The sequence below is a fragment of the Eriocheir sinensis genome, chromosome 23 (genome assembly GCF_024679095.1).
Source record: "Eriocheir sinensis breed Jianghai 21 chromosome 23, ASM2467909v1, whole genome shotgun sequence".
In the NCBI taxonomy this organism is placed as follows: domain Eukaryota; kingdom Metazoa; phylum Arthropoda; class Malacostraca; order Decapoda; family Varunidae; genus Eriocheir; species Eriocheir sinensis.
Genome location: NC_066531.1, coordinates 4269457 through 4281925, shown reverse-complemented (window position 1 = coordinate 4281925; position 12469 = coordinate 4269457). Strand labels below are relative to the sequence as shown.

Genomic DNA, 12469 nt, shown 5'->3' with positions numbered 1-12469 from the left:
GAATGCAAGGCTTAATCAGATTTTCACCAATGGTTTGAGGCTTCTTGGTCTGCGCGATTTTTTAGAGCAATTCTGTATGAAGCCTCCAGCGCTGCTTTGTTCTGACGAGCGAACTGACCAGTGGAATCGATGCGACTGGCCTTCAGAGCAGCTTCTTTTCGCTTGAAGTAGTCCAAGCTTTTGTGCACCAGTTGGCTGTGGTAAGACTCAGAATGAACCTTCAGTTTGCTTGGCCTCATACTTTCATGACTCAAAACCTTGGTGCTACTGCTGCGCCTTGGGAGTCACAGCCAGGAGCGGAGCACATACAGACCCCGCCCCCCCAACCCCCCGTAGCTATGATCTGACTGACTGACTGATTGTGGTTGATGTTTTCAGCAGCTGGCCGCTTCACATACATGAAATAAATTATTTTCTCCCAAATCCTCCGCGACCCCTCGAGAAACCCCAAACGACCCCCCAGGGGGTCACGACCCCCAGGTTAAGAACCGCTGATCTACACTATTTGGGCGGTCACAGCCATGCACGGCATGTCATTCTCGAGAACTTCCAACAAACCCACAAAAAAGGAGTTCCTGAAGGGGGGGGGGGGGGGCACGTGCCCCCTGTGCCCCTGGTCCCGACCCAGACATCGACGGGGAGGGTGCCCAATATTTTCCTCTGCACTCCAGCCAAAAAAATGTCCTTACCAATGACGTACAAGCGCGCAAGACGACCAAAAAGAGAGCCATCAACATCAAGAGGGCTTATGGAGCAAGATGGAGCGGCCAAGACTCAGAAAACCAGCAAGGGAGCAGGGTAGAAGCTAAGCCTATATATACCAAGTCAAGTCACTTTGCTTCAAAACTGCAACCGGTACGCGCAGGAGGCGGTTTTGGGGCGGAGCAGCGGGATGACGTCACTTGGAACCAAAAAAAAAAAAATACCCGCCAGTTCAGGGGTGACTAAAGTTGGGGCCGTATGTGCACTTTGGATGTACATTCTCGCCTTCTTTCACAGTGCGTTCAGGCAAGCCACTGACGAAAAAATGTGTCTTTTTATTGTGCTATTGCGTGACTGTAATTTCAATGCCTACAAACGGCGGTGTGGGGTGTGAGGGAGGGCATGATGAAGTGATTGATTTAAATTAGTCCCCCTTTCTCCGTTTTGTCTAAATCCCTGTTTCTACATTCTCTAGTTTGGCTCCAAGCAGTGTCACGCATAAACCACGCCTCGGCCGTGTCTCCTCCCACAAATCTGCGTGTGACTTGACTTGGTGTATATAGACTTAGCACTGCCTGCTCCACCACCACCTAGTACCTCATCACGCCCTTCTGCACCACCACCTGCTCCGTCACCACCTACTACACCACCACCTACATCACCACCAACTGCAGAATCAGCTACATTGCCACACGAGACATCACTGCAGCTCCGACAACAGATTCTCCACAGAGGTGTGAACCCTGAGCCTGACACAAGCGAAACGTTCATCACCGTGTCGCTTTCTCAGAGACAGATTGCCCAGTACGGTCGTGCAGGAACACCTTGACCTTCTGACACCCTCACCTTTGATTGATTAACCCGGTGGTAGCAGCGGGGATCATGTTTCTTAAGGCCCCTCTAAACGAGAAAAATGAGAAAAAATCATCACTCACACAAACCATTTCATAATATATATCAACGCATTTGTGATCAGAATATGTATCATCTATTTTGGGGGTTTATTTCATGGCACAAATTTGACCCGTCGCTGGTACACGGTAAAGCCACAAATTTGACCCGTCGCTGGTACACGGTAAAGCCACAAATTTGACCCGTCGCTGGTACACGGTAAAGCCACAAATTTGACCCGTCGCTGCTACCGGGTTAATGCTTTTTTTTTTTTATAAAGGGAGACCAGATGCCTTATCATTCTCCAGTAAGTCAACAAGGTATACGCAATCATATGTGAAAATTTTATGCCAATCAGATAAATACAAATGGCAAGACATGGATGAAATGGAAAAAATCTTTAGGAGCCAATATCTGACCGACTTTTGTTAGGTATCAGTTAAAGCTACAACTAAAGGGCAATATTTCGTATTTATAAAATTTCAAAAAAATGTAAAAAGAAAACGGGACACAGATTGGAGAAAATTATGTGAAAAACAATTGCAATTTCTTTTTTCAAAGGCAAAACAAAAAGTCTACTACTTTATAAATGTCAAATGTAGATATGTAAACAAGGTTTTTATGGTATTATTTTCAAAGCGATTAACTGAAAAATAAAGTCTTTGAAACAAAAGACAGAAAACTAGCCTACGCTTTGTTGAGTTTCCCCTAAACTTCACCCAACTTTCAAGAAATTCACAGGATATCGTACCCTTACACCAACAAACAGCATACTAACATTTCAAAGCTATTGGACGTACCGTATGCGCAGGTGGACCCCCGTAGTCGCGTGCCCAAGCTCAGTCAGCGATTTGTTTTTGTTTTGAGCCATGCGTCAGCTTTCGACATATAAGTGATGCCACAACCTCTAAAATTATCACATGCTTGCGTTGGCGAGGCAGGTCAATCTTCCGCCTTTGACAAGACGGCTGAGGCTTCATCTGTTGATTTCCTTGTAAAAGTAGTTGACTATCCAGAGCTGGGGCCTTCATTTTCTACAATATTACATTAATCTCGTGATGGCATTGCCTCCTACAGTTTCATAAGGTTTTCAAGGGTTCTGAGCACGTTGAACCGATTTGAAACTTTCACTGCATACATGTCTTTCAGCCACTCGAGATGAAACACAGAATTATTGCATATCCAGATTTTACTTGACCTGACATGAAGCGGGAGTGTTGCAGCAATAAGTCTATGACCAGTTATAAAAAAAAATCAGTACTCAGAAAACCCTGCAGTTCTGAATGAATCCCTGACGAGTATTTGCTTCCTGATGTGTCAAGTCCTGCAGTGCAACTCAGGTCCCTGGTACCAAGAATCTGCTATTCTCAGTCTTCTAGATCTTGCAAAATTCAGGAGAGCTGTTGGTGATCCTGGTACCAGAATCAAGGGAGCGATCATATAACTCATAGCAAACTCTGTCGACGCCGGAGAACACAGCTATGAATAACATTTTTTTTTTACGTCTACGCCTTTAGCGCCGGTAGGCTTGCTTGAGGGGCCTGGATGGTATTCGGCCCCAGCCCGTCATGGCGCAGGCAAGTGTTTATAGTGGCGCCATCTTCTCTTGGCTCATGCTGCCCCCCGGAACTCCTTTTTGATTCACTTGGACGGTTTCCTCTAGAGTCCGGGTTGATGGGTGGTCTTCAGGACAGCATGTGTGTAGTTTTAAGCCACTCGGCGGTGACTTAAAAATCCCAGGTGGTAGCGTGGGGATTCGAACTCGTGTCGTCCATCACGTGGTGAATGTGGGCCCAGCACGCTACCATTCAGCCACTGCCTACCCATATCAGTAAGACAGCATGTGGGTAGTTTTAAGCTACTCAGCGGTGACTGAAAAATCCGAGGTGGTAGCGTGGGGATTCGAACTCGCGTCGTCCATCACCTGGTGAATGTTGGCCCAGCACGCTACCATTCAGCCACCGCCTACCCATATCAGTAGTCTTCTTGTTATTCATCGTAAGCTCCACGTGGAGATTTTTCCTGCACATATCTTGTAACATGTGGAGCAGTTCACCACTGGTCTCGCTAAAAAGAAAATAATGTTTGAAAATTAACCCGGTACCAGCGACGGGCCAAATTCTTGCCTTGACATAAACCCCCAAAATAGAGGATACATAAACTGATCACAAATGCATTAATACATATTATAATATACTAATGGTTGGCGTGAGCGATGATTTTTTTCTCATTAATTCGCTTAGCGGGGTCTTTAAGAAACATGATCACCGCAGCTACTGGGTTAATAATTATCTGTTTCCTTTACAATGATACATACATGGGTCGTATTATAAGACATTTCGCCCCTAAAGAACACATATTTGACAAGGCTTTCGTAGAAGTTGTGGGCATTTCCAGGAGTAGTTTTATGACCCTGGTGGTAGTGTGAACCTTCTCCTGTACCATGAACCTTAAGAAACACTCACTAAAACCTGACTGACCCCCTCTTTGACCTTTAGAAATAGGTGATGTGAGAAGCCAAAGTGTCTTGTAATACCAACCTATATAAAGGGTCGTATTATAAGACATTTCGCCGCCCAAGAACACATATTTGACAAGGCTTTCGTAGTTGTGGGTATTTCCAGGAGTAGTTTTATGACCCTGGTGGTAGTGTGAACCTTCTCCTGTACCATGAACCTTAAGAAACACTCACTAAAACCTGACTGACCCCCTCTTTGACCTTTAGAAATAGATGATGTGAGAAGCCAAAGTGTCTTATAATACCAACCATAGACTTTGTGCTTTACAGGCGTTTATGTTCTACGTGCCGCGATACATGTGGAAGACTTGGGAGGGCGGTCGCGTGGGCAGACTGGTTGGCGAACTAAACCTACCCGTGGGTGACAGCGACTCGAGGCATCAGACACTCACCCTTGCCGTGGATTACTTCACCCGATACTTCCACTACCACAACATTTATGCCTTCCAGTTCTTCTTCTGCGAGCTTCTGAATTTCATCAATATAATAGGTCAATTTTTTTTGACGGACAGGTTAGTGGAAGTGTTCTGCACGCACTAATGTGTTTTTTGCAAGATGTGGTTAAATTTAGATGGGATTTTGAATACTTATAATGATTGTTTTAGAGTTCGTGTGTGTGTGTGTGTGTGTGTGTGTGTGTGTGTGTGTGTGTGTGTGTGTGTGTGTGTGTGTGTGTGTGTGTGTTGTTTTAAAGTTCGAGTGTGTGAGTGTGAGTGTGTTGTTTTAAAGTTCGAGTGTGTGTGTGTGTGTGTGTGTGTGGGTGTGTGTGTGTGTGTTGTTTGATAGTGCGTGTGTGTGTGTGTGTGTGTGTGTGTGTGTGTGTGTGTGTGTGTGTGTGTGTGTGTGTGTGTGTGTGTGTGTTTGGCCGTGAAGCCTGGCAGCGCAAGGCTCTAATCGTGTGTGTGTGTGTGTGTGTGTGTGTGTGTGTGTGTACATAAGTACGGTAGTAAATAAGTAATGTTTATTAAATTTATCATATTTATACAATTGACATACATACAGTATATACGATGTAAATAATGGCACAGTCTGTGAAACTGAAACTCTCTTACAGACGATATGTCAGTTATTGGGAAATGAGATTGCGATGAGCGGTTACACAGGCAATGTTAATTAATCATATATGGATGCATAAATAAATTTGCAAATATTTGGGATAACTGCCAACATAAACACACACACACACACACACACACACACACACACACACACACACACACACACACACACACACTAATACACCCAGACACACCCAGACACAGTGTGTCAGACACACACTGAGACACTGACACACATTAGATAAAAAACGCGATAGCAGAAAATCAAACAAATTTCTACATAGAGCACAAACACTCATGTACAAAAACGTTTAAAAACGCAATCGTAAAACGGTATATATAAGAGTAACATGATATACTAAATATATTGCAAAGAGTACAAATAAGTTTCTAATGACCTCTTATTAAATACTGGCAAATTACAGTTATTGAACATCATTAAAAGTTCTAAGGCTGGGGACAGGAGTAAGGCATGCTGTATTTGAAGAGCGTTGATTTGAACAGGGGACTGACTGAATTAACATTATTGCCTCTAATGATATGAAGGATGTCCACCGGTCTGAGGGCTGTGATCCCTACAAAATTCATATACTCTTGTGAAGGGCTAGAGCTAGAAAATAGTTATGAATTGATTGAAAATTTATAAGTTTGTGCGGTGAAAACATTAACTGTGTAGAATCATATTTACTTACATAAAAAAATACACTTAAAAAGTTTATCTTGGGGTATTGCTAGTTTATTCAAAAAGGAAGGTCATGCCCAATAAGATACACAGTAAATAATATTAGGTTAACATAAGATATAATAGATACTAATCAGATCTTCAATTGTTAGATTGTTACAGACCTTGTATAATAATCCACACATATTTGATAGCTTTGTTACAACAGCGATACCTTGATGGATCCAATAAACATTTTCGTTAATGTATCCCTGGAACACTAAACTTATTTTCTTGACACACTAACAGCAAACTCGAGTATATCATAGGCAATGTTAATTAATCATATAAACACGCTCAAATAAATTGCAAATATTTGGGATGACTGCCAACATAAACACACACACACACACACACACACAGACACACTGATACACATGGAAGATTTAAAATACATAGTAATTATATCAATGTATCAATTTACGCTGCGCCACAGTTAAATTTAAGCCTGGTGCCTGTCATTAATTATCTTTCATTATACAAGAAACTGATCTTTTAAGTAAACGAGCGGGAGTACGTAGGAAGACACCTACCGAAACCGGCGTAAGCCACTCCCGGTGAGGTATATATGGGAAATCAGAAGGGTGCTGAAGCCCTCCAAAAACCCTTCCCATGTCCTCACTTTCCGTTTCCCTTTTGTCTCATCAACACCGGAGAGTAGTTCAGCATGCTCTCTAAAGACAGATCCTCTCTCTTTCCACACCACACTACATTCACACAACACACACACCTTTTCCCATAATAAAAAAAAAAAATCAAAATGGCGCAAATACGCAGTACCTTGAGTCCCGGCCTGGGGGCAACAAAGTCCCCTAGGCGGGACTCCCCTCCTGGCTGCCGACCTGAGAGGTGTCTTGATAACTCCTTGAACCTCTTTCTTATCAATTTCTGCAACATTCGCGGTCTTCGTTCTAATTTTCATTCTGTGGAACACTATCTCTCCTCCTCTAAACCTCACCTTCTCTTCCTTACCGAAACACAGGTTTCTGAGGCTACTGACAGCAATCTCTACTCTGTTCCCTCCTACCATCTCTATCCTAAATTTCAATCCAAAGCTGGATGTTGCGCCTACGTGTGCAACGACATCACTTGCTCTCGTGCCCACAACCTTGACTCTTCTGAATTTTCTACCATCTGACTAAGACTTCATTGTCATTCTATTACTAAATACATCTGTGCTGTTTGTCTCTCACCTAACTCTTCTAACTATGTAAAATTCTTTGACTACTTGAACTCTAAAGTGGAGCACATCTTGACCCACTCTCCCTTCGCTGAAATCTCCATCTTGGGAGATTTCAATGTTCACCACCAGCTTTGGCTTTCATCCTCTTTCACTGACCAGCCTGGTGAACAAGCCTACAACTTTGCCCTCCTCAACGACCTAGAGCAGTTGGTTCAGCACCCTACACGTATTCCCGACCGTCTTGGAGACAGGTCCAACATATTGGACCTCTTCTTTACATCTAACCCTTCTACTTACTCTGTCAAACTGTTCTCTCCGTTGGGCTCCTCTGATCACAAACTTATTTATGTATCCTGTTCTATCGCTCCTGTACACCCTCTGGACCCACCGAAGAGGCGATGCTTCTGGCATTTTTCTTCAGCTCGGTGGGACGACCTGAGGATGTACTTTTCCGATTTCCCGTGGAATGATTACTGCTTCCAGGAGAGAGACCCCTCTGTGTGTGCCCAGCGCATCACAGAGGTGATTGTCTCTGGAATGGAGGCACACTTTCCACGTACTTTCTCAACTCTTCATGCTTTTTAGCATGAAGAGTTGAGTTGGTTTGAGTTGGTTTAATCACGCTTGTTCTCGTGCTATCAAAGATAGAGAAGCAGCTCACAAAAGGTACCAGAGCCTTCGCACTCCTGCTAACCATGATCTGTATATTTCTGCCCGGAATTGTGCCAAAACAGTTCTTCGACTTACCAAAAGCTCTTTCATCAATAGGAAATGTCAAAACCTTGCTTTTTCTAATTGTTCCCGGGACTTCTCCCATTTCACTTCATCTTTCCCTCCTCTCCTTAACCCTGACGGTAGCACCGCCGTCTCATCTATCTCCAAGGCTGAACTCTTCTTTCAAACTTTCTGTAAAAACTCCACTCTGGACGATTCTGGACATATTCCTCCTACTCATCCTCCTTCTGGCACCTTTCCGACAGTTATTAAGGTTCTTAAGAACGATGTTTTCTATGACCTCTCTGGCCTCAACTCTCAAAAGGCTTATGGACCTGATGGAGTGCCTCCTATTGTCCTTAAAAACTGTGCTTCTGTGCTGACACTCTGCCTGGTCAAACTCTTTCGTCTCTGCCTATCAACATCTACCTTTCCTTCCTGTTGGAAGCACGCCCTCATACAGCCTGTCCCTAAGAAGGGTGACCGTTCCAATCCCTCAAACTACCGCCCTACAGCTTTACTTTCTAATCTATCTAAAGCTTTTGAATCAATCCTTAACCGGAAGATTCAAAAGCACCTTTCCACTTCCAACCTTCTATCTGATCGCCAGTATGGGTTCCTCAAGGGGCGTTCTACTGGCGATCTTCTTGCTCTCTTAACTGATTCTTGGTCATCTTCTCTTAGCCGTTTCGAGGGAAACTTTTTCAGTTGAGTCCGGCACAACTCTTTGCTTTCTAAATTACCCTCCTACGGTTTTTATCCTTCTCTCTGTTATCTCCAATTTCCTTTCCGGCCGTTCTATCTTTGCTGTGGTAGACGGTCACTGTTCTTCCCTAAACCTATCAACAGTGGTGTTCCACAGGGCTCTGTCCTATCACACACTCTCTTCCTGTTATTCATCAATGATCTTCATTCCATAACAAACTGTCCTATCCTCTCATGCATTATTCAACTTCTTTCAACAGAAGACCCTCTCAACAAGAATTACAAGACTCCAGACTGAAGGCTGCAGAACGCTTAACCACAGACCTTCCAATCATTTCCGATTGGGGTAAAAGAAACCTTGTGTCCTTTTGTGCCTCAAAAACCCAATTTCTCCACCTATCAACTCGACACAATCTTCCAAATACCTATCCCCTATTCTTCAACAACACTCAGCTGTCACCTTCTTCAACACTAAACATCCTCGGTTTATCTTTAACCCAAAATCTTAACTAGAAACTTCATATCTCTTCTCTCACTAAATCAGCTTCCTTGAGGTTGGGCGTTCTGTATCGTCTCCGCCAGTTCTTCTCCCCCGCACAGTTGCTATTCATATACAGGGGCCTTGTCCGCCTTCGTATGGAGTATGCATCTCACGTGTGTGGGGGGGCTCCACCAAGGCCTTGGCTCCACTCACACAGCTCTCCTGGACACAGTGGAGTCTAAGGCTCTTCGTCTCATCAGCTCTCTTCCTTTTACTGATAGTCTTCTACCTCTTAAATTCCGCCGTCATGTTGCCTTCTGAACTTGCTAACTGCATGACTCCCCCTCTCCCTCGGCCCTGCTGCACTCGACTGTCCACTCTAGCTCATCCCTATACTGTCCAAAACCCTTATGCAAAAGTTAACCAGCATCTTCACTCTTTCATCCCTTACACTGGTAAACTCTGGAACAGCCTTCCTTCATCTGCATGTCCTCCTACCTATGACTTGACCACTTTCGATTAGAGTGTATCAAGACACCTCCCCACCCGAAATTGACCTCTCTTTTGGTCACTTTATACTTTTGTCTGTTGTGGGAGCGGTGAGTAGCGGTCTTTTTTTTTTACACTCTTTTTGTTGCCTTCAAGTCGTCTCCTTTGTTGTAAAAATAAAAATAAATATATAAACATAATTTCGACATCTTTAAAAAAACTAAAAAAACAGCTCTGCCAATTATCGATCAACAGATTGTCCATCTTGTTGTTGTTGTTGTTCTCTTCAAGTTGTTTTCCTGGCTTACCAATGCACTGTAGACATGACATCGTATAATAACATTTGTTAGCCCTGATGAACCCTACAACATGGCATTAAAAACAAAGTCAGCTTTTTTTCACGTCTTGACCCGTGGCGCCGGTAGGCCTTCATAATAGGGCCTGATGGTCGGCCCCAGCACGTTCTGGCGCAGGCAATTGTTTAGAATGGCGCCATCTTTACTTTTCATCATTCTCCATTTTATACCCCTACTATCCATATCAGACCCCATGACATACCGCTTTTTGCAAATATCTTTCAAACCAAGACTCGGATCAGCATGGGGCTTTGGCACAGATTGTTTCACACACTCCGCTAATTTTTGACGCTATTGTGCAATGCCAGATGCGGTTAATTATGGCGTTTACTCTTGACTGTGATGGCAAAACCTGCGTGAGCCACTTACACATTCGAACAGGTGAGGGGTGACGCATTTGTGACGTATATCTACCACCTACCTCCACCCCTGGCTTCCCCTACTCCCATCCCTCCCTTTCCCTCCCTCCTACCCTCCTCCTTCTCCCCCGCACTCTCTCCCCCCGCCCTCTTTCTCCCCATACCCCCCTCTCTCTCTCTCTCTCTCTCTCTCTCTCTCTCTCGGTATACATGCGATGTGAAGCTTTGCACACATATGACTTGTCTATAATGGCGGATAACTCGAAAGTATATGCAAAGTATGGTCTGGTGTTTTCTGCACACGACCCTGATTCCTGTTCCAGCGTAAATGGATGTTGCTTAAGTGCTGTATGAAGTTTGTTTGGCAATTATACAACCATTGAAAGTTGTACGAGTATATGACCTTCCTTCCCACAGGTTACGTTGAGCGTATGATGGGATGAAGCACGTAGCTGACGCTTGATCATTTATAGGAAATCGCGTAGGAGACGGAAAGGAATAAGGATGGAATTGAAGCGGGAATTCATTGCAGAGTAAAAACGTGAAACGAAATTGAAGAAATATATGAAAATTTTATTCTGATATTAGGAAAAGACTGCCATACGATGTGTTCATGTAGATATGTTAAAAAGTCATAGCAAACAAAAATAGACAGCGATTATATGATGGGTGAATTAATAATGTAAATAACTGACCACATAGGCTGTTACTTCAATGTTCATCACCATCGACAAACAGGTCATCCTCGTCATCACTGTTGGTGCTGATGCAGACGGGATGTAGTTTATATTTATCTGCCATTAATTCAAGTCATACGTGTGCATGTATTCATATCTCGTGTACAGCGCAAGTGAGAGAGAGAGAGAGAGAGAGAGAGAGAGAGAGAGAGAGAGAGAGAGAGAGAGAGGGGGGTATGGGGAGAAAGAGGGCGGGGGGAGAGAATGCGGGGAGGAGGAGGGTAGGAGGGAGGGAAAGGGAGGGATGGGAGTAGGGGAAGCCAGGGGTGGAGGTAGGTGTGGATACACGTCGCAAATACGTACCGCAGATTCACAAGTAGGTGACATATAAGGCATAGTAGTGATGAGGGCAGACGGGCTGGTGACAGTTGTAACACCTGAAGCGTGTCTTCTTCTCTGCCTTTGAGGGACATTTGCTGCAGCGTTAAACGGGCTCAGTCGAGTCCCCTACCGTGGGTCCTGACAATATGGTTAATACAACACACAAATGTTGTCACCTTCACTGGCCTGTGCTGCGGGAGGGCACTGAAGCGGGTGACAGCAGGGGACTTTATTAGCTACATATCCAACATTTCCATGTAATATTTCCTATTGGGGTTGGGTTACCATCACGGTCCATGTTGTCTCTGTGGATGATCCAGGAGTTGATGACAGCTGCGTTTAGGATGCCGTAGAAGAGGCAGAGTGACCACTTCTCGGTTTTATTGCTGTAGCTATATTGATCAAATGTGTCTACTCCACCTTTAGTATTATAATAATACTCAACTAAAACGGAAAAAAATCATTATATTTGCACTTACTACACAATCCCCAAGCTCGGGAACAAGATACACAGTTCTGAATTTGTTGTTTAGCACCAAACTCGGGTACGAGGTGCCTAATGCGTGTCTTTGAAAAATTCCGGGAGGCGGAGAAAAGCGACGTGACCCGACTCGGTCAATGATCGGAAAACAATGAAGGTATATTATGATATATGGGCGCGCTCAGGTCACCGGAACATCACGAACTAATATTCACACCATTAACACCGGGGATATAAGGGCCATATTACTAAACATTTCGTTGCCCAAGTTCACATATCTGACAAGGCTTTCGTAGGAGTTTGGGGCATTTCCAGGATTAATTTTCTGGCCCTGGTGGTAGTTTTATCCTTCTTCTGTACCGTGAACCTGAAGAAACACCCATTACAACCTGACTGACCCCCTCTTGGACCTTTAGAAATAGCTGATGTGAGGAGCGAAAGTGTCTTGTAAAAATAACCTAAAACTCTTAATCCTTTTCCATATCCTCTTAAGTTGAAATGTAGGCCATGTACATTTTCATCCGCTTAACAGTAAATTAGTGGCATTGACCATCGGCATCGGCATAGATATTGTATTTAAATTTCAAACTTGCATTGACTACATCATCAATACTAATTAAGAACAGAAGTAGCCCAAAAATCTATGACTGATGATTGATGATTGATAGGCGTGAAACAGGAAAAAGCTGAATAACAGCATATTGTCTGTGCCCTGTTTGTTTTATATAACTTTCAAATAACTTTAGTGAATCC

The 12469-nt window shown here is 43.8% G+C and overlaps 2 protein-coding genes across 3 annotated transcripts in view; one reads left to right on the top strand and one right to left on the bottom strand.

Moving 5' to 3' along the window:
- LOC127002435 (innexin inx2-like) overlaps positions 1 to 12469 on the top strand; it is a 47792-nt gene that overhangs the window by 12507 nt on the left and 22816 nt on the right. Inside the window, exon 2 of the mRNA XM_050868401.1 lies at positions 4382 to 4623. Coding sequence (XP_050724358.1) covers positions 4382 to 4623 — 242 coding nt within the window. The remainder of the gene's footprint in view (positions 1 to 4381; positions 4624 to 12469) is intronic.
- Positions 1 to 12469, bottom strand: part of LOC127002431 (uncharacterized) — a 64307-nt gene that overhangs the window by 38242 nt on the left and 13596 nt on the right. The window lies entirely within an intron of this gene.